Here is a 24,862-nt window from a genome sequence, read left to right on the forward strand (position 1 = left end):
TTTTCTGTCCTTGTAATAGTTGGCTCAGAATGATGGTTTCCAGCTTCATCCCTGTCCCTACAAAGGACATGAACTCATCCTTTTTTATGGCTGCATAGTATTCCATGGTGTATAAGTGCCACATTTTCTTAATCCAATCTATCATTGATGGACATTTGGGTTGGTTCCAAGTTTTGGCTATTGTGAATAGTGCTGCAATAAACATTTGTGCGTATGTGTCTTTATAGTAGCATGACTTATAATCCTCTGGGTATATACCCAGTAATGGGATTGCTGGGTCAAATGGTATTTCTAGTCCTAGATCCTTGAGGAATTGCCACACTGTCTTCCACAATGGTTGAACTAGTTTACACTCCCACCGGTAGTGTAAAAGCATTCCTATTTCTCCACATCCTCTCCAGCATCTGTTGTTTCCTGACTTTTTAATGATCGCCATTCTAACTGGCGGGAGATGGTATCTCATTGTGGTTTTGATTTGCATTTCTCTGATGACCAGTGATGATGAGCATTTTTTCATGTGTCTGTTGGCTGCATAAATGTCTTCTTTTGAGAAATGTCTGTTCATCTCCTTTGCCTACTTTTTGATGGGGTTGTTTGATTTTTTCTTGTACATTTGTTTAAGTTCTTTGTAGAATCTGGATATTAGCCCTTTGTCAGATGGGTAGATCACAGAAATTTTCTCCCATTCTGTAGGTTGCCTGTTCATTCTGATGGTAGTTTCTTTTGCTGTGCAGAAGCTCTTTAGTTTAATCAGATCCCATTTGTCTATTTTGGCTTTTGTTACCATTGCTTTTGGTGTTTAAGTCATGAAGTCATAGGTCCATGCCTATGGCCTGGATGATATTGCCTAGGTTTTCTTCTAGGGTTTTTATGGTTTTAGGTTTGACATTTAAGTCTTTAATCCATCTTGAATTAATTTTTGTATAAGATATAAGGAAGGGATCCAGTTTCAGCTTTCTACATATGGCTAGCCAGTTTTCCTAGCACCATTTATTAAATAGGGAATCCTTTCCCCATTTCTTGTTTTTCTCAGGTTTGTCAAAGATCAAATGGTTGTAGATGTGTGGTGTTATTTCTGAGGGCTCTGTTCTGTTCCATTGTTCTGTATCTCTGTTTTGGTACCAGTACCATGCTGTTTTGGCTACTGTAGCCTGTAGTGTAGTTTGAAGTCAGGTAGCATGATGCCTCCAGCTGTGTTCTTTTTGCTTAGGATTGTCTGGGCAGTGAGGGCTCTTTTTTGGTTCCATATGAACTTTAAGTTAGTTTTTTCCAATTCTGTGAAGAAAGTCTTTGGTAGCTTGATGGGATGGCATTGCATCTATAAATTACCTTAGGCAGTATGGCCATTATCACGATATTGATTCTTCCCATCTGTGAGCATGGAATGTTCTTCAATTTGTTTGTGTCCTCTTTTATTTCATTGTGCAGTAGTTTGTAGTTCTCCTTGAAGAGGTCCTTCACATGCCTTGTAAGTTGGATTCCTAGGTGTTTTATTCTCTTTGAAGTAATTGTGGATGGGAGTCCACTCATGATATGGCTCGCTGTTTGTTCATTATTGGTGTTTAGGAATGCTTGTGGTTTTTGCACACTGATTTTGTATCCTGAGACTTTGTTGAAGTTGCTTATCAGATTAAGGAAATTTGGGACTGAGGTGATGGAGTTTTCTGAATATACAATCATGTCATCTGCAACTGGGGACAATTTGACTTCCTCTTTTCCTACTTAAATACCTTTTATTTCTTTCTCTTGCCTGATTGCCCTGGCCAGAACTTCCAACACTATATTGAATAGGAGTGGTGAGAGAGGGCATCCCTATCTTGTGCCAGTTTTCAAAGGGAATGCTTCCAGTTTTTGCCCATTCAGTATGATATTGGCTGTGGGTTTATCATAAATAGCTCTTATTATTTTGCAATATGTCCCATCATTGCCTAGTTTATTGAGAGTTTTTAGCATAAAGGGCTGTTGAGTTTGTCAAAGGCCTTTTCTGCATCTATTGAGATAATCATGCAGTTTTTGTTGTTGGTTCTGTTTATGTGATGGATTATGTTTATTAATTTGTGTATGTTGAACCAGCCTTGCAACCCAGGAATGAAGCCAACTTGATAATGGTGGATAAGCTTTTTGATGCGCTGCTGGATTCAGTTTGACAGTATTTTGTTCAAGATTTTCACATCGATGTTCATCAGGGATATTGGTCTAAAATTCTCTTTTTTTGTTGTGTCTCTGCCGGGCTTTGGTATCAGGATGATGCTGGCCTCATAAAATTAATTAAGGAGGAGTCCCTCTTTTTCTGTTGCTTGGAATAGTTTCAGAAGGAATGGTATCAGCTCCTCCTTGTACCTCTGGTAGAATTTGGCTGTGAATCCGTCTGATCCTGGACTTTTTTTGGTTGGTAGGCTATTAATTATTGCCTCAATTTCAGAGCATGTTATTGGTCTATTCAGAGATTCAACTTCTTCCTGGTTTAGTCTTGGGAGGGTGTATGTATTCAGGAATTTATCCATTTCTTCCAGATTTTCTAGTTGATTTGTATAGAAGTGTTTATCGTATTATATGATGGTAGTTTGTATTTCTGTGGGATCAGTGGGGATATTTCCTTTATCTTTTTTTTTTTTTTTTTTTTGCATCTGTTTGATTCTTCTCTCTTTTCTTCTTTATTAGTCTTGCTAGTGTTCTATCAATTTTGTTGATCATTTCAAAAAACCAGCTCCTGGATTCATTGATTTTTTGAAGGGTTTTTTGTGTCTCTATCTCTTTCAGTTCTGCTCTGATATTAGTCATGTCTTGCCGTCTGCTAGCTTTTGAATTTGTTTGCCCTTGCTTCTCTATTGTGTTCTTTCAATTATGATGTTAGGGTGTCGATTTTAGATCTTTCCTGCTTTCTCTTGTGGGCATTTAGTGCTATAAATTTCCCTCTACACACTGCTTTAAATGTGTCCCAGAGATTCTGGTACATTGTGTCTTTGTTCTCATTGGTTTCAAAGAACATCTTTATTTCTGCCTTCATTTTGTTGTTTACCCAGTAGTCATTCAGGAGCCGGTTGTTCAGTTTCCATGTAGTTGTGTGGTTTTGAGTGAGTTTCTTAATCCTGAGTTCTATTTTGATTCCAATGTGGTCTGAGAGACAGTTTATTGTGATTTCTGTTCTTTTACATTTGCAGAGGAGTGCTTTACTTCCAACTATGTGGTCAATTTTGGAATAAGTGCAATGTGATGCTGAGAAGAATGACTATTCTGTTAATTTGGGGTGCAGAGTCCTGTGGATGTCTATTAGGTCCACTTGGTGCAGAGCTGAGTTGAAGTCCTGGATATCCTTTTTAACCTCTGTCTCGTTGATCTGTCTAATATTGACAGTGAGGTGTTAAAGTCTCCCATTATTATTGTGTGGGAATCTAAGTCTCTTTGTAGGTCTCTAAGGACTTGCTTTATGAATCTGGGTGTTCCTGTATTGGGTGCATATATATTTAGGATAGTCAGCTCTTCTCGTTAAATTGATCCCTTTACCATTGTGTAATGGCCTTCTTTGTCTCTTTTGATCTTTGTTGGTTTAAAGTCTGTTTTATCAGAGACTAGGATTGCAATCCCTGCTTTTTTTTTTTTTTCTCCATTTGCTTGGTAGATCTTCCTCCATCCCTTTATTCCGAGCCTATGTGTATCTCTGCACGTGACATGGATCTCCTGAATACAGCACACTGATGGGTCTTGACTCTTTATCCAATTTGCCAGTCCATGTCTTTTAATTGGAGCATTGAGCCCATTTACATTTAAGGTTAATATTGTTATGTGTGAATTTGATCCTGTCATTATGATGTTAGCTGGTTATTTTGCCCTTTAGTTGATACAGTTTCTTCCTAGCATCAATGGTCTTTACAATTTGGCATGTTTTTGCAGTGGCTGGTACCAGTTATTCCTTTCCACGTTTAGTGCTTCCTTCAGGAGCTCTCGTAAGGCAGGCCTGGTGGTGACAAAATCTCTCAGCATTTGCTTGTCTGTAAAGGATTTTATTTCTCCTTCACTTATGAAGTTTAGTTTGGCTGTATATGAAATTCTGGGTTGAAAATTCTTTTCTTTAAGAATGTTGAATATTGGCTGCCACTCTCTTCTGGCTTGTAGAGTTTCTGCCAAGAGATCCGCTGTTAGTCTGATGGGCTTCCCTTTGTGGGTAACCTGATCTTTCTCTCTGGCTGCCCTTAACATTTTTTCCTTCGTTTCAACCTTGGTGAATCTGACAATTATGTGTCTTGGGGTTGCTCTTCTCAAGGAGTATCTTTGTGGTGTTCTCTGTATTTCATGAATTTGAATGTTGGCCTACCTTGCTAGGTTGGGGAAGTTCTCCTGGATAATACTCTGACTTGTTTCCAAAAACAAGTCATGTTTCCAAAAATTCCAACTTGGTTCCATTCTGCCCATCACTTTCAGGTACACCAATCAAATGTAGATTTGGTCTTTTCACATAGTCCCATATTTCTTGGAGGCTTTGTTCATTTCTTTTTACTGTTTTATCTCTAAACTTCTCCTCTAGCTTTATTTCATTAATTTGATCTGCAATCACTGATACTCTTTCTTCCACTTGATCAAATCAGCTATTGAAGCTTGTGCATGTGTCACATAGTTCTCATGCCATGGTTTTCAGCTCCATCAGGTCATTTAAGGTCTTCTCTACACTGTTTATTCTAGTTAGCCATTTGTCTAATCATTTTTCAAGGTTTTTAGCTTCCTTGTGATGGGTTTGAACATCCTCCTTTAGCTTGGAGAAGTTTTTTATTACCGACCTTCTGAAGCCTACTTCTGTCAGCTCATCAAAGTCATTCTCTCTCCAGTTTTGTTCAATTGCTGCCGAGGAGTTGCATTCCTTTGGAGGAGAAGAGGTGCTCGGTTTTTAGAATTTTTAGCTTTTCTGCTCTTTGTGGTTTTATCTACCTTTGGTCTTTGATGATGGTGACCTACAGGTGGGGTTTCAGTGTGGATGTCCTTTTTGTTAAGGTTGATGCTATTCCTTTCTGTTTGTTAGTTTTCCTTCTAAGAGTCAGGTCCCTCAGCTGCAGGTCTGTTGGAGTTTGCTGGAGGTCCACTTCAGACTCTGTTTGCTTGGGTGTCACCAGCGGAGGCTACAGAAAAGTAAATATAGCAGAACAACAAATACTGCTGCCTGATCCTTCCTCTGGAAACTTCATCCCAGAGGAGCACCTGCCTGTATACTTGGCCACTTTGTTTACCTACTCAAGCCTCAGCAATGGCAGACGCCCCTCCCTCTGCTAGGCTGCTGCCTCGCAGGTCAATCTCAGACTGTTGCTTTAGCAGTGAGCAAGGCTCGATGGGTGTGGGACCCGCCGAGCCAGGCACAGGATATAATCTCCTGGTGTGCCGTTTGCTAAGACCATTGGGGAAGTGCAGTATTTGGGCAGGAGTGTCCCGATTTTCCAGGTGCATTCTGTCATGGCTTCCCTTGGCTAGGAAAGGGAAATTCCCCAACCCCTCGCACTTCCCATGTGAGGCGATGCCCCACCCTGCTTCGACTCACCCTCCGTGGGCTGCACCCACTGACCCACTGTCCAACCAGTCCCATTGAGATGAACCAGGTACCTCAGTTGGAAATGCAGATCACGCTGAGAGTTGCAGACCAGAGCTATTCCTATTTGGCCATCTTGGAACACGACTATTTGACTCTTTCTTTTGTGATTCCTTTTTTAATTTTTTTCTACCTCTTGCCTCCAGTGAATCTTCGTTAGATTCTCTTCTTGTTCCTGTTTTATTATCAGTGTACATACTACATCATTCTTATGATTTCAACAATTGATTGTTCTATGGAGACACAAATCAGTATTTCAAGATAGACTCTTTAAGAGCACAACTGTCTGTTGGCTTACTTCGTCACCTTTCCTCTAACAGTGGCTTTTCTCCTGAGCTTACTGTTTCTTTTAATGATGATATCATTGTCTTCATACCAGTCATTACATTTAATCTGGACTATTATAATGATTTATGTTTGTCCTATTTCCTATTTTCTGTTTTTCCCGTTTGTACACATTAAACACAGTTATGTTAAATTACCACCCATTCAAGTCTAGATATGATTACATTCCTCCTTTACTGAAAACCAGTAATGATTCTTCTACAAGCACACATTCTTCTGCAGATACCACAAACACAAATTTCTCACTTGGTATTCAAAGCCCTCTACAGTATATAACCAATGTATCTATCCCAGCCTATTCCCCTACACATATTCTGTATCCCAGACAATGTGGATTAACTTTGTGTTTGCAAATGTTTTATCATTTGCTTCCTCCCATCTTTAGCTCAAAACATTCCCTCTGCTTTGAATACACTTACACCATTTCATCATGTCAACATGTAACCATACCTGTTCATCATGTCAACATGTAACCATACCTGAGACGCTGCCTTCTCTGTAAAGTCCTTTCTTATGTTTTCAACCAGATATAAACTCTTCTGCCTCTGTGTTAGATATTATTTTACTTTTTCTTCTATTAGCATATAGAAAATATACATTTACCTTATTCCAATTTACTGGATTTTGAACTCCTTAGTATATTTTACTTGTCTTTATATCCTCTCCAGCTAAATCTTAGCACAGAATCTATTACATGAACAAATAAATATGCTTAATTTTATTTTCTTCAGCTCCTTTTGCATTTATTGAAGAAATTGATTTGCAACTGTATTAAGCTGGAAATTGTACACTTTCTGTGAGATTAACTTTTGAATAAACCAATTGAGCTAGATTTCAAAGGTTTTCAATTTTATGTTAATACTTGAATTCACTGTATTTTTTAGGATAACACTAACTGCCATAACAAATAAACCTAAATATTTTTTGTTGATTTAACATGACAGAAAGTTATTTTTGCCCACGTTAATTGTCTGGTGAAGGTGTCCCTAAGTAGCTCTCCCCTACATGTTGATTAAGAAAACCAGGCGCTCTCTCTTGATGGTGGTGGTGGTGGTGGTGGTGGTGGTGGTGGTTTTTATTTTTTTAAGAGACAGGGTCTCACTGAGTCACCCAGGCTGGAATGCAGTGATGCAATCATAGCTCCACTGCAGCCTCCAACTCCAGGGCTCAAGCCTCCCATCCCAGCCCTCTGAGTAGCTGGGACTACAGACACAGGCCACCACACCTAGCTAATTTTTAATTTTTCTTTTTTTGTAGAGACAGGGTCTCACTTTGTTGCCCAGGCTGGTCTTGAACTCCTGGCTTCAAGCAATCCTCCTGCCTTAACCTCCCAAAGTGCTGGGATTACAGGCATGGGCCACCATGCCTGGCCCAGGCTCCCTCTTTCTTGTGACTCCACCTACCTCTTAGGGTCATTAGCACTTGGGATAAAAGTGGAGAAAACTACATGCTTCTCCTGTTAATAACTTGCCATGTCATATCGGTTTAATAGGGCATATTGCATCAGTCAGTTTAGGCTAAATTATGCTGCAGAAAGAAACAGCCTGAATGTATTAGTGGTTTACAATAATAAAAGTTTATTTCTTACTTGTATTCTGTACACTGTGGGTTGGCTGTGACCCTGTTACATGTCATCTGCATTCGGAGACTCAGGCTTAAGGGTCAGTGCCTATGTGGAACATGTTTAGTCTCATGGGGAAAGGAAAAAAGAAACTGACTTAAAAAAAAATTGGCACATGTCACGTTCACTTTCTATTTATTTGAAGTTACATGTTACATAGAGAAGAATGGCATTAATAGGATGCAGGAGTATATTCCTCCCATGGTAAGGGGCACTCCAAATTATATGGCCAAGTCTGACATCAGTAGCATAGGGAGATATAATCCTTCCACAGAAAGGAGCAGTGAATGTTTGAACAGTAAAACAATCTACCATACCATTTTTTCTTTTCACATTTTAACATTTTAAAAATTGAGATATTTCTCACGATCAGTGGTAAATTACAATTGCTTGGGAGACTTTTTTCTCTATTCAGAGATTTAAAAAATATTGGTGTATCTTACAATCCATGATATCTTAGATTTCATGAAATTTGGCAGACCTCAGCTTTGAATGTCTTTGTCTAATTCACCTATTATTTCCAAGTGTGTAGACCATTTCAAAGAGTAATATAGATTTAAAGACTGAATAGTTTAAAGCCTATATGTTCAGATTCCTTACCACTGATATAAACCTTTGTTGGTATGCTGATTTTCAGTCTGTAGTAGAGACAGCTGAAAAACATTAGAAAAATGGAATGAGAGAAATTTACAAAGGGAGACAAACAGACAAATCATCAATAAGATAGAATAGAAAGCTTAGAAATAAGCCATGTATGAGAGAAGAATGGCACCATAAACCAATGGGTGGGTAAGAAATAGTATTGAATATATAGTATTTGGAAAACTGTGTCCCTGTATGCAAAAAAATAAAACTGGGTCCCTATCTTATACCATGTGAAAAATGAACTCCAGATGGATTAAAGACCTAAATAGAAAAGTTAACACCAATAGAAAAGAACATTCTTTAATGACATAGAAATAAGGAAAGCCTTCTTAAACAAGATCCAGAAAATACAAATCATAAGGCAAAAAAAAAAAAAAGGCACTGGATATGGCTACATAAAAATTAAGGACTTCTTGTCAATGAAAGATGCCAAAAATAATTTCACAGGTGAGTGATCACAAGAAGGAATTTAGAACATCTAAAACCAATAAGGTTCAGTCATGGTGGCTCATGCCTGTAATCCCAGCACTTTGGAAGGCCAAGGCACTTTGGAAGGCCAAGGCGGGCAGATCACCTGAGGTCAGGAGTTTGAGACCAGCTTGGCCAACATGGTGAAACCCCATCTGTACTAAAAACTACAAAAAAATTAGCTGGGCATCGTGGTGCATGCCTGTAGTCCCAGCTACTCAGGAAGCTGAGGTTGGAGGCTGAGGTGGCAGGATCAACCTGAACCTGGGAGGCAAAGGTTACAGTGAGCCGAGATCATGCCACTGCACTCCAGCCTAGGCGACAGAGCTAGACTCCATCTCAAAATTAAATAAATAAATAAATAAAATAAAATTGTATATTAAAAAATTTTATATAAAAAAACAATAAGAAGCTTATACTTTAAAAATATTAAAATTCCTGAAAATCATCAAGAAAATATGGGAAATCTTAATGGGAAAAAATAAATTGAGCAAAGGACATGGATAAGAATTACACAGAAAAAGTCCAAAACGTGAACATGTAAATGAATAGAAGTTCAGACTCAGAGAAACTAGTTATCAGGGAAATTCAAAGTAAAAAAATAGTGAGCCACCACTCTACATACAGACAGCCCTTATCCTGAAGCTGTATATGAAATTTCCATGTGTCTTATGCCAGTAAGAAATTAGATTATTATTGTATGCATTTCAAAATTTTGCACAAAACACATAGTGATGTATCCTTTTGAAAAGGATTTATGCAGTTTTCTCACTCAACATTATATTCCTAAAATGTTTATCCACGTTGATACATATAGATCTGGTCTATTAATTTTAGCTGGTGTTGAGGTTTTTTGTTTATTTCTCAGTATTGGTCATTCAAGAGTTTCCTTTATTGTATGAATGCATTTTAGTTTATCTGTGTCCATACTAATAATGCCGATGATTCTACTTTTGTACTTAAATAATACAGCAATGAACGTCTTTCTCTATGTCTCCTAGTACATACATGCGAAAGTAGAATTCCACGTCAACAACTAGAAGTGCTAAGTTGTAGGTTAGGTGCATCTTCAATTTTACTATATATAATAAATTGTTCTCCAAAGTGATTGTACCAATTTATACCATTTTCTGCTATTTCCTGCTGTATATTTTGAATTCTTCTTTCCTTACATTCTAGCCAACACTTGTGGTATTATCAGATTTTACATATGTTTTGGCTAGACTTTTTAAGGTACTGAAATAGTGCATTTTGCTTTTTATGTATTTTGGAGACAGGGTCTTGCTCTGTCACCCAGGCTTACTGCAACCTTGACCTCTTGAGTCCAAGCAATCCTCCCACCTCAGCTTTGTGAGTAGCTGGGACTACAGGAACGTGTTGCCCCACCCAGCTAATTTTATTATTACTATGTGTAGATTATTTTTAGAGATGGGGTCTCCCTATGTTGCCTAGGCTGCAAGGAAACCATTTTTAATCTATGTTCACCAACTTTAAGTTTTATTAAAGATAACCCATGGACATGGCTGGAATCCTGTGAACTGTCTACTTTTTAGTGAGAACCTCTGTCTTCCAATTATGCCCTTTCGACTGACTGCACCTTTTAATACTTACATGAAATAAAAAACTCAGTTGCCCTATTGGGACCAGGCAATAGTATAAGTAAGTAAAATGGGCCATGTGTAAGAGACAATAGGGAATAGTGAAGTAAAGAGTGCATCTGGATCTCAACAGTACAACAGTTACTTAGTTCTATCTAATATTTGCCTTTGAGAGTGTTTGTCTACATTTGCTAGGTCATCTGAAGCTAGTAATTTTCTAAATCTTTATATATAAAGTATTTATATGTAAAATATCCAGATTTTTAAATGGTTTTACCTAGTTCAGTTTAGTAAATGCTATAGGCTAAGCAGAATACATTTGTAGGTGATATTGTTCTGGTGCACGTGGGATAAGCTAAACGAGCCTACTCCATTCACTCCCCTAGATCATATATCTTAGAAAAAGGATTTATCGCTTTGGGAGGCCGAGGCGGTTGGATCACTTGAAGTCTAGAGTTCGAGACCAGCCTGGCCGACATGGTGAAACTCCATCTCTGCCAAAAACAAAAACAAAAACAAAACAAAAATTAGCCAGGCATGGTGACATGTGCCTGTAGTACCAGCTACTCAGGAGGCTGAGGCAGGAGAATTGCATGAACCCAGGAGGCTGAAGTTGCAGTGAACCAAGATCATACCACTGCACTCTAGCCCAGGCGACAGAGCAAGACTCTGTCTCATAAAAAAAAAAAAAAAAAAAGAAAAGAAAAGAAAAGAAAAAAAGAAAAAGAAAAAGAAAAATGATTTTTTTTTCCCAATAGTTTCACTAGTTTGTGTTCAGTTTCTGTCATTTTTTTCACTGTCTCACAACAGATAGCTCTATTTCATTTTTCCTACTCAGATTTGATTGGCAGTATTAGTTAGGGTTTTCCAGAGAAACAGAACCAACAAGATATAGATATGGATAGATTGATTTCTTATAAAGAATTGGCTAACGTGATTGTGGGGGCTAAAAAAAAAAAATCCCACAATCTTCCATCTGCGAACAGGAGATCCTAGAAATCCACTATAGTTCCAGTCCAAGTTCAAAGGCCTGAGAACCAGAAGAATTGACAATACAGGTTCTATCAGAGTCCACAGGCCTGAGACCTAGAGCACTGATTATTTAAATTCTATTCCAAGTCCAAAGGCTTGAGAACTAGGAGCCAAGGCTGTTCTAGTTCAAAGACAGAAGACTGATGTCCCAGCTTAAGCAGTCAGACGGAAAGAAAAGTTTCCTTTCCTTTGCCTTTTTGTTTTATTCAGATCCTCAACAGATTGGACAATGCCTACCCACATTGGGGAAGGCAATCTGCTTTAGTCAGTTTACCTATTTAAATGCTAATCTCACCTAAAAACAACACACACTCAGGAATAGTGTTTAGCCAAATATCTGAGCACTCCGTGACCCAGTGACCTCAACACATAAAATTAATCATGACAGCCCTCCCTATTGTCAAGTTTACCCCCAAATGCCATCTCTTTAAACCATATTTAACTTTCAAATAAAGACAATAACAAGATCATAATTCTGCCTAACATGGTACCATTATCCCGCAAGTAACCAAAAACTCGCTAACCTCTTTTCCAAAAGAGGATGTAAAGTCCTTGAGTGACGTTTACTCTTCTCCTTTATAACCTGTAACTTAAATACTGTGATGTAAAATTAACCATACCTAGATACTATGTTATAAGGTCAATACATCTTATGTTATGTGATAAAGAAATGAGAGGCCAGGAACGGTGGCTTACACCTGTAATTCCAATACTTTGGGAGGCTGAGGTGGGCAGATCACTTGAGGTCAAGAGTTCAAGACCAGCCTGGTGAAACCTTGTATCTACTGAAAATACAAAATTTAGTTGGGCATGGTGGTGCACACCTGTAATCCCAGCCATTCAGGAGGCTGAGGCAGGAGAATCGCTTGGAGGCAGGAGAATCGCTTGAAGCCAGGAGACGGAGGTTGCTGTGAGCCAGGATTGCGCCATTGCACTCCAGCCTGGGTGAAAGAGCAAGACTCGGTCTCAAAAAAAAAAAAAAAAAAAAAAGAAAGAAAGAAAAGAAAAAAAGAAATGAGAAGAAAAGAACCAAAGATAATCGCTGCACACACGCGCACACACACACACACACACATTCACGACAAAATAATGATGAAATACGACAATTATAGTCTTCATTTCTGTAACTGGTCACATGGCCATAGCTGTTATTTAAAACTACCTTCTCCACTACCCATTCTTTATTCCCTTTGCCATCAGCAAGCACCTCAGCTAGTTGGGATCTGTACCTGGTGGGGTATTATGAACTGAATGTTTTTATCCTCTGCAAAATTCATATGTTGAAATTCTAATGACCAATGTGAGGTATAAAGAGGTGTAGACCTTGGGAGATGATTAGGTCATGAGGGCTCTGCCATCTATGAACCAGGAAACAGGCCCTCACCAGACACTGAATCTACTGGTGCATTGATCTTAGACTTCTAAGCCTCCAACACTGTGGGAAATAAATGTTTGTTGTTAAAGTCACCCAGCCTGCAGTATTTTTGTTACAGTAGCCTGAATGGACTAAGACATGGGGTGACCCAAACCTTCATTCCTAAAGAATTTGGGCCACTAGTAGTCCAGCCTGAACTGGGTTGTTCGAATTTTCCATTGACCTTAATCACAGAGCATGGTGATATTAAGAAGTACCCTAAGGGATCTCCTGTATTTAGTAGTCCAGTTTCCCTGTGGGAGGCAGAATCAAGCAACATAGCCAACACAGTAACTCCCTTCTTTGCCTGTTGATTCAGGAGCATAAGAAACCCAAAGTGGCTAGATGGCAGTCTTAACTTCTAGTTCAGTGAATCATTGTTGTGTGTCCTGGTGGAAGCATTCCTCCTTCTGGAACAGACCTCTAGTCCAGCAGAGCATGAGCAGAAACAAAAAAATTTCTAGTGGATGACTAGGGGTAATAGTGAGTAGTACCATTCCCATTTCCACCCCTTGATTCCTGGCCCCCAAAATCCTAGTTATAAGAGAAACAGCACCATATATTGGACACTGATTCAGAGCATATACAGCCTTCTGGAAAGCCTTGTCCCAGCCCTGCAAGGTATTGTCACCTAGCTGGCCTTGGAACTGAGTCTTAAAAATGTCATTTCACCATTTTATCAAACCAGCTGTCTCAGAATGATGGAGAACACAGCGAGACCAGTGAATTCCATGGGCATGAACATTGATCACAGATTGTCTCAGAATGAAAGTGTTCAGTCTCTTACACTTAAAAACCACAGAAACAAATTATTAAATCACTTCCAACTAGATTTAAGCAATAATACTAGCATAGTGCCTAAGAGTATACATCAGTGCTGTCCAATAGACATGTAATGCAAGTCAAAATTGTAAGCCACATATATAATTTTAAATTTTCTAGTAGCCACCTTAAAAACGATAAAAAGAAAGAGGTGAACTGATTTTAGTAATATTTCATTTACACTAATATATCAAATCATTATCATTTTAATATGTAATTGATGTAAGCAATCATTAGTTAGCTATGTTGCATTATTTCTATGATAAGTCTTCAAAATCTGGTGTCTTTTACATTTATAGTATGTGTCAATTTGCACTAGCCACATTTCAAGTGCTCAATAGCCACTTAAACTCATCCATACCATTTAACCTCATCTGCCTCAGCAAACTGCTTAATTCATCTGCCTCATCTGTCAAAGGGGAATCATAATAATGCTACTCTGTCTGGTGGTTGCAAAGATTAAATGAGGCACATAGAAAACACTTAATATATGTTATTGTACTTGGGATCGTTAGATAGATGGATGGATAGATAGATAGATAGATAGATAGATAGATAGATAGATAGATAGAAAGATAGATAGATATCTGTAAGGGTAAAATCATGCTGAATGCACTAGATAAACGACAAGCCATTTTTCATGAGTCAGTGCTTTCTGTGTGCTAATATATATTATTGTATGAGAATCTATCTAAGCAAGGTCTTTGTATGGTAGCTATTGAAAAAAATGTTTCAGATGTCTTTAAATAAAAGCAGAAAGTAACTGCTTATGATTTAAGACAGTCAGGAAAGAGATTATGTTCTTGTCAAGCTTGTTCTGTGTTACTCATTTTGCTTTCTATACTGTTTGAAGGAGAAATAATCGAGAATCCGTAAAGACAAAGATAGAAAAACCCTGAGACGTGTTCACTCTGAAGTGGTGTAACTGATTACCTTCTTTAACTTCTAGCAAATCAAATTCATTCTTTACTCAAGCTATTTACTCTACCTAGAATATTCGTCCTCCCTTCTTTGTTTGGCTGGCTGGCCTCTTATTATTACTCAGATTTCATATTAAATGTCAGGCCTCAGTCTTCCCTGACCATCTGTGCTAGAATAGGTCTTCTCTTTTATTCTCCTCTTCAGCAATATTATTGTTTCCTTTATGAGCTTAGGGCAGAATTTATAATAATTTAACTTTTAATTTAGCTGCTTTTATCTCCCTGTTACAAGACTTTTGGCCTCATAAGGGCAGGGCCTAGATTTGTCTTCCTCACTAATGAAATCTTAGCCACCATCACAGTGCCTGGCACAGAGTAGGCACCAAATATTTCTTGAGAGGATGAATGAATAATAGGCATGTTCTGTCCCCTCGTATATTGAGGGGTTTTCAAAGAAGGTAGTTGCAGAAATGATTTCTTAAACTAATATATCTATATCAAACAGGTATGAAAACTTCAGGGGTTTTATAAAATCTGGTAGACTGTCAGTTCCACATGGACAGCAACTGTGGATTTGAAACTCATTGCCTCCCAGCATTGTGCCTGTTATATTTTAGGCACGGATATATTTTTGTTGATTGACTGAATAAATTAATTCTGATATGAAGTCACAGACTGCATAGCTATACAGGGAGGGATTTTACTCCAAGATAACATTTAGGATAAGTTAGAAAGAAACATAGTGATTACATGTGATTTAAGACCCAGGTACTACAATAGCAATGCAATATGTGTGTATTTACTGTTATTTTTTTTTTCCTAAAAGGGACCTGTTGGCTTACCTGGAGAAGTTGGGACAACTGGAAGCATTGGCGAAAAGGTAATTTTTTAAATTATTTTGTTTTATAGGACGAATTCTAGGCTAAACTCAAAGGACAGACTTTCATATGATCTTTTATGTTAATTAGAAATCACTTATAACTTTAGCACATTACCTTTACTGAATCTCTTAAATATATTGAAATATAGCTAATAGCACATAGGTTTCTAATTTTTACAGGGCAGAGTACCCTTTTGATTATAAAGATGTGATCTGAAGAGAAAAGATAGAACAGTCTAGATTTCTGACTAGAAAATATTATCTAAATTGACTTCATGAGAGCAAGCCTCCTATGAGAGGCTTCAGAGAAAGCAGTTTTTGAAAAAGAAGAATAAGTTACCATTTTACCTTTCTCTCTCCCCATCTTGTGCTTGGTTCTTATTCCTATTCCCATCCTTACTATTTTCTTGAACTAAAATATCCTCTCTTCTTCCCTCTGTTTTTTCAAAACCAAACTGTTGGACTCAGCTGAATTCCCATCTCCTCTGTGAAGTCCACAGACTCCTCTCATCCTAATTTCTTCACTTCCTGGACTTAGAATAGTACCACATAGTCTAAAATTTACTTACTCTCTGGTTGTTTCATCTCTGTTAATACCATGTCTGTAGTTACTGAGGGTAGAATCTAAGTTAAGTTTTTTAAATATCTCTTCTAACTCTCATGTACTACATTCTCAATTACTTAAGTACTACATAATATATATTTATTGATTTTTTTACTAACAATGTAACAAAATATGAGTGCAGTTTAAAAAATTAGCGTTACAATTTTTTTTCACTCAGTTATTTCTGTGCTGAGTTAAATCTTCTATGCTAAAATTTTGATACTCTTGAGAATTTTAATGTGAATCAGTTTGGTCTTTTTAAGCTGCTATGACATGATCTTCCAGAATTATTTCTTATGGCACTTAATTGTGGTAGGCAGACTATAAAATAAAATTTTCTTAAATGGTTACACTTATTTGTTAAATTTTAATATGCTTTGATACTTTTACTATTCTCATATTTTGTATGTCTCATAAAATAGTAAGCATTTCTTACAAAAATTTAACATATGATACATGCTCACTTTTAGGTCTTGTTTATCCATAATTTCTATTTTCTTCATTTTAATAAGGCCTTTAATATTTTTCTCCGAAAAACATCTTAAGATAATTTTATTAAAAGTCTAACCATTTTAAGATAAAAGTGCCAAATTTGTAAATTTAAAAATTATTGGAAATAAGAATGAGGTATGCATGTAAGACATGATTCTGGCTGACAGTTTTTCTTTCTAGGCTTAGCTCAGTCATGACTAATCTCTATGTTACTTTTTTTTCTTTGTTCTCTTAAAAGGGAGAACGTGGAAGTCCAGGCCCACTAGGTCCCCAGGGGGAAAAGGGTGTTATGGTAAGAGCTCAGTGATTGAAAAATATGTTTCCAAAGAACGTAATAAAAGTAAGGCATTCCAGAGATGGAATTGCCTGGGTTGGAATTTAACTGAGTAAAAAATGTTAAATTTCCCATAGAATTTTCTTTTTAAATGGTTTATCTCCCAGAATGCTATGTGATATTAAGGTACTTAAAAGCATGTAAATGAGATGGCTTAGTCAAATGATTCTAGTTTTAGGAGAGGAATTTAACCACCACAATTTGCTAAAATGGATGAAGAAGAAAATTCAATTAGAATTTTGCATACTCTGGTTTCTCTTCAGATTGTATAAATCTTTCACCTTTTAAAATTAGAATTCTACTTATTCTTCTACAGCTTGTAGTTGATATGATGTATATCATCATTGCCATTCTTCCATGAGTTTGTGGTCATGATGTAGTTTTTTTGGCATATGAGAGCTCTGAATCCAGAATTCATCTTATTCTCTTACATTTTTAATATAGGAAATAGTTGACAAATTTGATATCTGAGTTGCATCTTTTTAACTTACTAAATAGTTTTCTAAGTATGCCAGGAACTAGAGTGAATGATTATTATCAATAAAAGGATCTTCCATACAGAAAATACCTTGTAATGGATCTGGTGGCACATAATACTGTCCACAAATTGATTTTAACTAACTTCTATATTATCAGAAAAGTCCTATAAGTTGTTGTTGTTTTAGCTATGCTATTTCCAGTTGCTGTCAGCTAGGAAATTTAGCATGCCTATAAGACTAATCAACTTCAAGAATCATTACCTCCTAAGGCATTTTCTGAATCAGTGTTAATACCATAAAGTGTGTGGTCCTTCTAAAGTGTGAAATGCTAGAATATTTGTACACATTTACATTCCTTAATTAGAGAGCTCCTGGACCTCTCTGAAAAGGATATAGTTTCATAACCTATATAACATAACGTATATCCATGGATAAGATAACATGATCTTCAGTAAAATGAAATGAATGTTCTCTTATAAATAGGCTGTAGTATGTGATTCTGGCTAGCAATTTTCTTGTCTAGGCAAAAACCTTCTAATAAATGGAATATATAGTTCCTATGTAAATAAAACTACATAAAATATATTTTTTATTTCTATGGTCTGTCTGCAGAACATTTACTGTGGCCTTTCATATCTTGGTCAAATTATCCCTTTTTATTATTGTTTATAATTTACTGGTTTGTCTTCAATGAAAATAATGTAAAGTAATAAGTATTTTACTTTTTAAATATTTTCCTTAAATTATAGGGATATCCAGGTCCTCCTGGGGTTCCAGGACCTATTGGTCCATTGGGATTACCTGTAAGTACAGGAAAGACTTTATGATTCCTTCTAGAGTGTGTATTTTAATTTAAACTCATCAATTGTTATGCTTTATTGTTGGTTTTTATTCAAAGTAAGTCATGTGTAAACTAGTGGAGACTGCTTCTCTCCCAACTATACAAAACACTCTTGAATTTGTCATGATATCTTCAACTTCCTTACCTCTACTTGGTATATAATCAATTTCAGTCCTACAACCTAAGCTAAAATGCTTTGAAGTTTCTTTTGAATAACCACATATAAGGAAACAGGATTAGTAAGATTAAAAGTGAAACCAATTGGATAAATAAATCATAAGTGTAAGTTCTAACATATTTTTCTTAGAAATTTGTAAATATTTTCACACAACCAGATAAAATTCATAAAAATATATTTATTAAACAAAAATTGAGGTATTGAAAATATTCCATTTGTTTACAAAAAGATAATGAAATGTTTCCCCTAAATTAATTTTGCTTATCAGAATCTTACAGCTATTGTGAACTTAAAATATGAAAAAGATCAGCCTGTAGGATCCCCTGAGCAGAACTTTTCTTATCAGTGAAAACTTATTGTTTGTGAAGCTTCTGTTTTAAAAATAAGCCTGATTTTCTAGTATATTTGTAAATATGTTGTTGGCTTTTAAATTTAGGAAGACTAGTCTCAAGAACAGTTACTGATCTCTTTAGTCATATAAAATAATAAATAAATTTGAAGTACTAAAGTTTACTTCATTTTTATCTACCTTAGGTTAACAGATAAATTTTGTTTTCCAGCTGAGTCTTGATTAAAGACTGTAGCTATAAAAATAATTCATTATAATTGACTTAATAATAAATAGCAACTTAATCTCCATTGCAGGCTATTTTTATAGCATATTAATTTGGAACATTTTGTGGCATTTTTATAACAAAAAAACTATTTTTTATGTGATGGGATTATCATAAATGTCTAGAATAATAGTAAAGAAATATTACCATGATAGCCATTGCTTTTTTGATGGGCCAGGCAGAATAGACTGGTCTGACTAGCTGAATGGATATCTCCTTTCTCCATCACTCCATATGTGTGCCTTCTGAAAACAACTTGGTCAGTGAATATTAAAGGCTTCTCCATTTTTTGTTCAGGGCGTAAACACCCAGATATTAAATTTGTCCAAAGAGTAGAATATTTCAAAAGTAGAATATCGGTAGAGGGCAGTATGATTAAAGCATATTTTTAAGGAAGACTAATCAATTTTAAGAATGTCCTGGGAGAATGATATATGTTATAAGAAAGATTATGGCTATTATTCTGATAGTATTCTTGTGAATTGTACAACTGATTTTTAAATTTACAACATATAGGGTCATGTGGGGGCAAGAGGACCACCTGGGAGTCAAGGTCCTAAAGGACAAAGAGTAAGTAATCTGTGGGAAAAAGTACATTAACCCTCCCCAAATTACTTCATAAATAGTGGAAAATGTGCAACAAAAATAGCATCATACCTTCTAGAATTCTGCTTAGATCTTGTCAGTTTTTTTTCTATTTTCATTATATTAGATGAATGCCCTACGTTAATTGAAATATGACTCATAATCATTTGTAGTTATAAAATCACACTTTTCTATTTTAATTTTTATGTATATCACTAACTCATATAGAATTCTTGTTTCTTATTCCCAACCTCCAATTCTATTCTTTGAGAGAATGGTAAATGTGAAGATCTTTAAATGAATCATTTCTCTACAGACTTACATAGCAAGGAAAAATGACATCATGACAAAATAAAGAGCAATAAGAAGTGGAACAAAGATACACAAGATGAATAAGAGCTTATTAATTGTAAATCAAAGTTATTATCATCATTGTCTAATAATTATGTATACAGAATTAAATAACAAATCTTCATCTCTTTAAGTTGTATCTTAAACATTAAATCCTTTTTAAAGAAATAAGAGCCACTATTTACTGCATGCCTGTCACATGCCAGACACTTTTTCATATACTATCTCAATACTCAAAACCACCCAAAAGGGAGAGATATTATATCTTAGATATTATAGTTGAGGAAACTGGGGCTCTCAAAGTTTAAGTATATGGCCTCTATAGACACACATAGAAATGGCACAACCAGTATTCAAACCTTAGTGTGTCTGACTCCAAAGCCCATGCTATTCAATACCATATGGAATATCAGGGAGTATTTTTAAAATAAATTTGGATATGTGGGCTTTAAGGATTCTGTGTTATGCCTTGACCTTACCTTGATTTAAATTTTAGAGCTGATGAAGAAAATATTTTAAAATTCTAAAAATATCCTCTACCTAACCATGATTTAAAAAAAAAAAAAAAAACCTGCAGTTTTCCAGTTCCAGTTGGCAAATGGGAGGAGGCTGTTAATGAATTCTCAGTTTGAAGTAATGACTTTAAAGTCATGTCCTGTGTTTTCAGTGAAGCTTGAAGAAAGAGAGCAGATTTGCCTTTATTATTGTTTCTTTTCTGAAAAACTATTTTCCTTCCTGGGTTCCAGATTTATACTCTATAGTCACATCTCTAATATATTAGCCCAAATGAGATTTAAAATAAAATAAAAAATAATGAGAGATGATTTGTACCCAAACTGCCATTTACTGGATAGTACCCTGCCAGCATTCAATACTTAGTTAGGTCAAATGTGTTTATTCAACTTTGTATTATTCATAATGGGAAAGTTCAACCAATTTGTGACAGATGAAAAAAAGAAGAAATACTTATTTGCTCCTTCTGTTAATTAAGTAATTTGAGTCCTTAGGCAGAAGCTGTGTATCTAAGCACAGTCTTTTCCTAAACCACTTTGTGCTGTCTCATTAAGTCATGTGGAAAGTTCATTTGTTCTGCAGTTTTCTAACTTCACCATGATCCTATTACTGTTTCCTGATTTGAGACTTTGTCATCAATTCCTACCTCCCCAAGGATCTATTTTCTTCACATCCTTCAAATACATTTTACTGATTCTCTCCCTAAATGGTTCTTCATCATTTTTAAAATTTTTACCCAGGATCCAACAAGGAAGCTTTGTTTAGAAATAAGGGCTTGAGAGAGAGAGAGAGAGAGCTTTCTTTACTGAACGACTATTTTAGGTAAACAATGGACATTGGGTATACAAAAAAAGGACTGAAGACCAGAATATTTGAGAAAGAAAATAGAAGGGACGTTCCCTTCTGGTAGCCACTGATATATTCCTGTTTTTACTCTCTTCTCTCTTCAATCCATTTCCCACTAGGGCTGTAATCCCAGTACTCTAGACCCATTCTTCCCAATGTTTTTCACTCACAAAAAAATGAGAATATTGGTCCAGCCTACTGAGATAAATGAAAAGGGTACCTAGCTGCAGATTCCTGTGTCTGGCCTTTCCTTGCCACCCCAAAGACTGAGGAGGGCACTATTTTCAGCACACCTGTGTTCTCTTTGTGGCAAATATGTGTCATAGTATGTTGGAGGGAAGCTCTGCCTAAGTACGTTTGCACAGAGACCACATAGAGACTTTTCATTATGGAACTGGTACTTATACTCTCTTGCTGTTCTGACTGTGATTTATGCTGTTAACATATTGCCCCATGACCATCATGAAGGGTAAGACTACTCCAAGGAGTCTGCTTCCTATCTGCTTCTCTCCTGCCCATCCATCCACCATACAGCTATCTAACATTTACTGATTCCCTGCAATTTGTCAAACACTATTAATACCATGGAAGATTCTAGACTTAATTATCTCTTAGATCTAAATCACATAGATTTTACAGTCTAATGGCTTTTGAAGGATCAGGCAATATTGCAATTTTTCCAAAGAACAGGAAAAACCCAAACAAACACTAATGTCCTACCATCTCAAGAAACAGCCTAAGTAATCCTGCCTTTTATATAGCTGAAAAAGATAACAGGATTGACTAAAAATATCATTCTTACAGAGGTTCTTAGATGAGAAACATGGCATAAACTTTAAAGTATTATTATTTATCCTACATACTCTAAACTTTGTTTCTACCCTGCATGTTTAGCTGAAGAATAATTAAATAAAATGAAATAACTTAATATACCAAAGCTAACTAATATAATACACAAAATCACGTCCCTTATGTAGACAATATATGCTAGCAGATTCTCTCATTCAGTACCAGAAAGACAGTGGTTTAGCCTCTTGGGTCACTAGAAATCAGCACAACATCAGCTATAATTGAACTCTTCAGAGCTAGGCAGCTGATCCCCCGGTATTACTCCATTACACGCCTCTGTGTCCAGCTACCCAAACAGGAGAGATGACACAGAGCAAGTTAACCTCATCTTTTTTCTTGACCATGAATTGGCAAGGACCATGAGACACGTTTAAGTTTGCACTGTTTCTCTAGAGGGGCAGTGTAGAGGCATGCAACTGAGTATTTTTATTCAGACTATGCTGCTTAAGATTTAAATGGGAGGGAAAGATTAAAATAACTATATTAAAAATATGTAATGTTTTAAGGTTTTCTATGGAGGAGGTAAAATTGATCTGCCTATAGAAATTCTGAAATTTGTCCCTTCAAGGAAATGCTTACCATATAGTGGTAAGCAGTCCTCAATTTTCAAATTTAGATTCAAAGCTAGATTCGATACTGAAGCACTCCAGATGATAAGCCGGACCTTCCTCTGTGGTTTCTTCTCCTGAAATAGTTTATAACAAGAATAGAATCAAAAGATTTTTTTTCCTTAAAATCACTGATAATGTTAGTTTTTGCTTAATAGAACATTTTGTTTCAGCTGTATAAATCATGAGCCAGAAAAGACTGCTAGGCCTAATTAGTTAGGCACGTGAGTGATGTTAACATTCATATGAAGTAGTGGTTCTGTAAATTGATCATTTGTGAATTTAGTTATTGCCTATAATTCAAGTAGCATTTATTTCACAAAACATGCTTAGTTCATGTAGCTGAGCTATCAAATTTTTATTTCTGCTATGAGAACTTACTAATACAGCTCAGTGCAGCCAACTTTAATTTTCCTAAGAATGTAAATACTAGATTTTCTCTTTAGCCAGCATAGTTACTCCAAGAGAATATCCATGAGATATTTTTAAATGATTATTTTAAAATATAACTATGCCAGATTTAGGTGCCTATTATAATGCTATTTGCCTAACTTTCTTATAGCCTGTCAAAAAGCTTATTTTGTCTTAGAAGTCAAAGCAGACGTATATACCAGCCCATGAGATAACTTCTATAACCAATACCAAAGTGAAATTTAAAGATGTTGATAAAGCTAAGCTTTCAGTTAATTAGCTTACTCTTGCTTTAAACAGAGAGAGTACCAAGCTCTCCTAGAGTTCTTCTGCCAGCCTTAAACTCTTATCTAGCAACTTTAGGCTTTATTACCTTTAATTAACATAACTGCATTACTTAGACCTTTGGGTTGTTTTTTAAACTAAATGTGGTTATCATCACTGTAGTCACACAGCTTCTCTTTCTTCATTCTCTGTGTTGTCTTGCCTTAGAAAATGAAATAATAAAGTGAAAGTATTTTTCTAAGTAAAGGGTTTTTTTAAAGAAACATTCTTTTATTTTTTATTGATACTATTTGTACATATTTATGGGGTGGGTGTGATGTTTTGTTACATGCATAGAGTGAATCATAAACAAGTCAGGGCATTAGGTATGCATTACCTTTAGCATTTATCATTTCTATGTGTTGGGAATATTTCAAGTCCACTCTTCTTGTTATTTTGAAATATACAATAAATTATTGCTAACTACAGTCACCCTACTCAGTTATTGAACAAAAGAACTTATTTCTGCATTTCATTGCATGTTTGTATCCACTAACCTCCTTTTATCTCCCTCTCCTACCCATACACCCTTCCCAGCCTTGGTATCTATCATCCTACTCTCCACCTCCATGAAATGAATTTTTTTGGCTCCCACATATGAGTGTGTAGGGCAGCCAGAGATCACATCCAGCCCCCATTTTAGTCCTCAGTGGGTTCTTCAGCGGGATCTGGAAACCTGATTGACACCAGGCAGATTAACAAAGACAAGCTACAAATTATATTAGTTTTGTGTGTATATGGGGATCTTTACAAGAGAGTGAAGTCTGAAGTGCCCAAAACAAGATGCTTTTATACTTCTTAGACAAAGAGTGATAAATTTGAGAAAAAGTGACAGGACAAAGAAAATCTAGCTAGAGTGGTAAACATTTCTAGGGAAGTCACTAGGAGATATATTGGGAGCGGGGGTGTAAAACAGGTGGAAGATATGAGTTACTTCATTTAGTGTGTTTATTCAGGTCCATTGCAGCCTTCAATTCTAAGTCTCTGGTGATAAGGACTGTTTTCTCATGCTGGTATGGAGAAGGTAGCTCTCCCAGAGGGGTCTTGGTTGCTTGCTGCATGCAGGAAGAGAGATCAGCTCGCCCTTCTGGAAACTACAATTTCTCCAGTGTTTTCATGATGTATTTTGGGATGGTATGTTCTTCATTCCTTCAAGTGAGAACATGCAGTATTTGTCTTTCTGTGCCTGGGTTATTTCACTTCACATAATGACCTCCAGTTCCATCCATGTTCCTACAAATTATTCCACTGTGTACGTATACCACACTTTATTTATCCATTTGTCCGTTGAAGGACACTTAGCTGATTCCATATATTTGCTGTTGTGAATAGTGCTGCAGTAAACATGGGTGCAAAAGTCCCTTTGATATCTGATTTATTTTCCTTTGGATAATAAAATTCCACCCAGTAGTGGAATTGCTGGATTGTATGGTAGTTCAATTTTTTTTTTTTTTTTTTTTTTTGAGACAGAGTCTCACCCTGTTATCTCACCCTGTTGTCTCACCTTGTTGCCCAGGCT

General features: G+C 36.3%; 1 protein-coding gene across 6 annotated transcripts in view; it reads left to right on the forward strand.

Annotated features, from left to right (window-relative positions):
* The window catches only part of COL24A1 (collagen type XXIV alpha 1 chain), a 400,532-nt gene that overhangs the window by 223,057 nt on the left and 152,613 nt on the right, over window positions 1-24,862 (forward strand). For all 6 annotated transcript variants that reach the window (XR_012418180.1, XM_015433402.4, XM_065519318.2 and 3 more), the window contains 4 exons: window positions 15,261-15,314; window positions 16,649-16,702; window positions 17,973-18,026; window positions 19,373-19,426. Coding sequence is in view for 5 of the 6 variants with exons in the window: in XM_015433402.4 (XP_015288888.3) it covers window positions 15,261-15,314; window positions 16,649-16,702; window positions 17,973-18,026; window positions 19,373-19,426 (216 nt within the window). In the remaining variant the exon portion in view is untranslated. The remainder of the gene's footprint in view (window positions 1-15,260; window positions 15,315-16,648; window positions 16,703-17,972; window positions 18,027-19,372; window positions 19,427-24,862) is intronic.

Source organism: Macaca fascicularis, chromosome 1 (assembly GCF_037993035.2).
Source record: "Macaca fascicularis isolate 582-1 chromosome 1, T2T-MFA8v1.1".
NCBI lineage: Eukaryota > Metazoa > Chordata > Mammalia > Primates > Cercopithecidae > Macaca > Macaca fascicularis.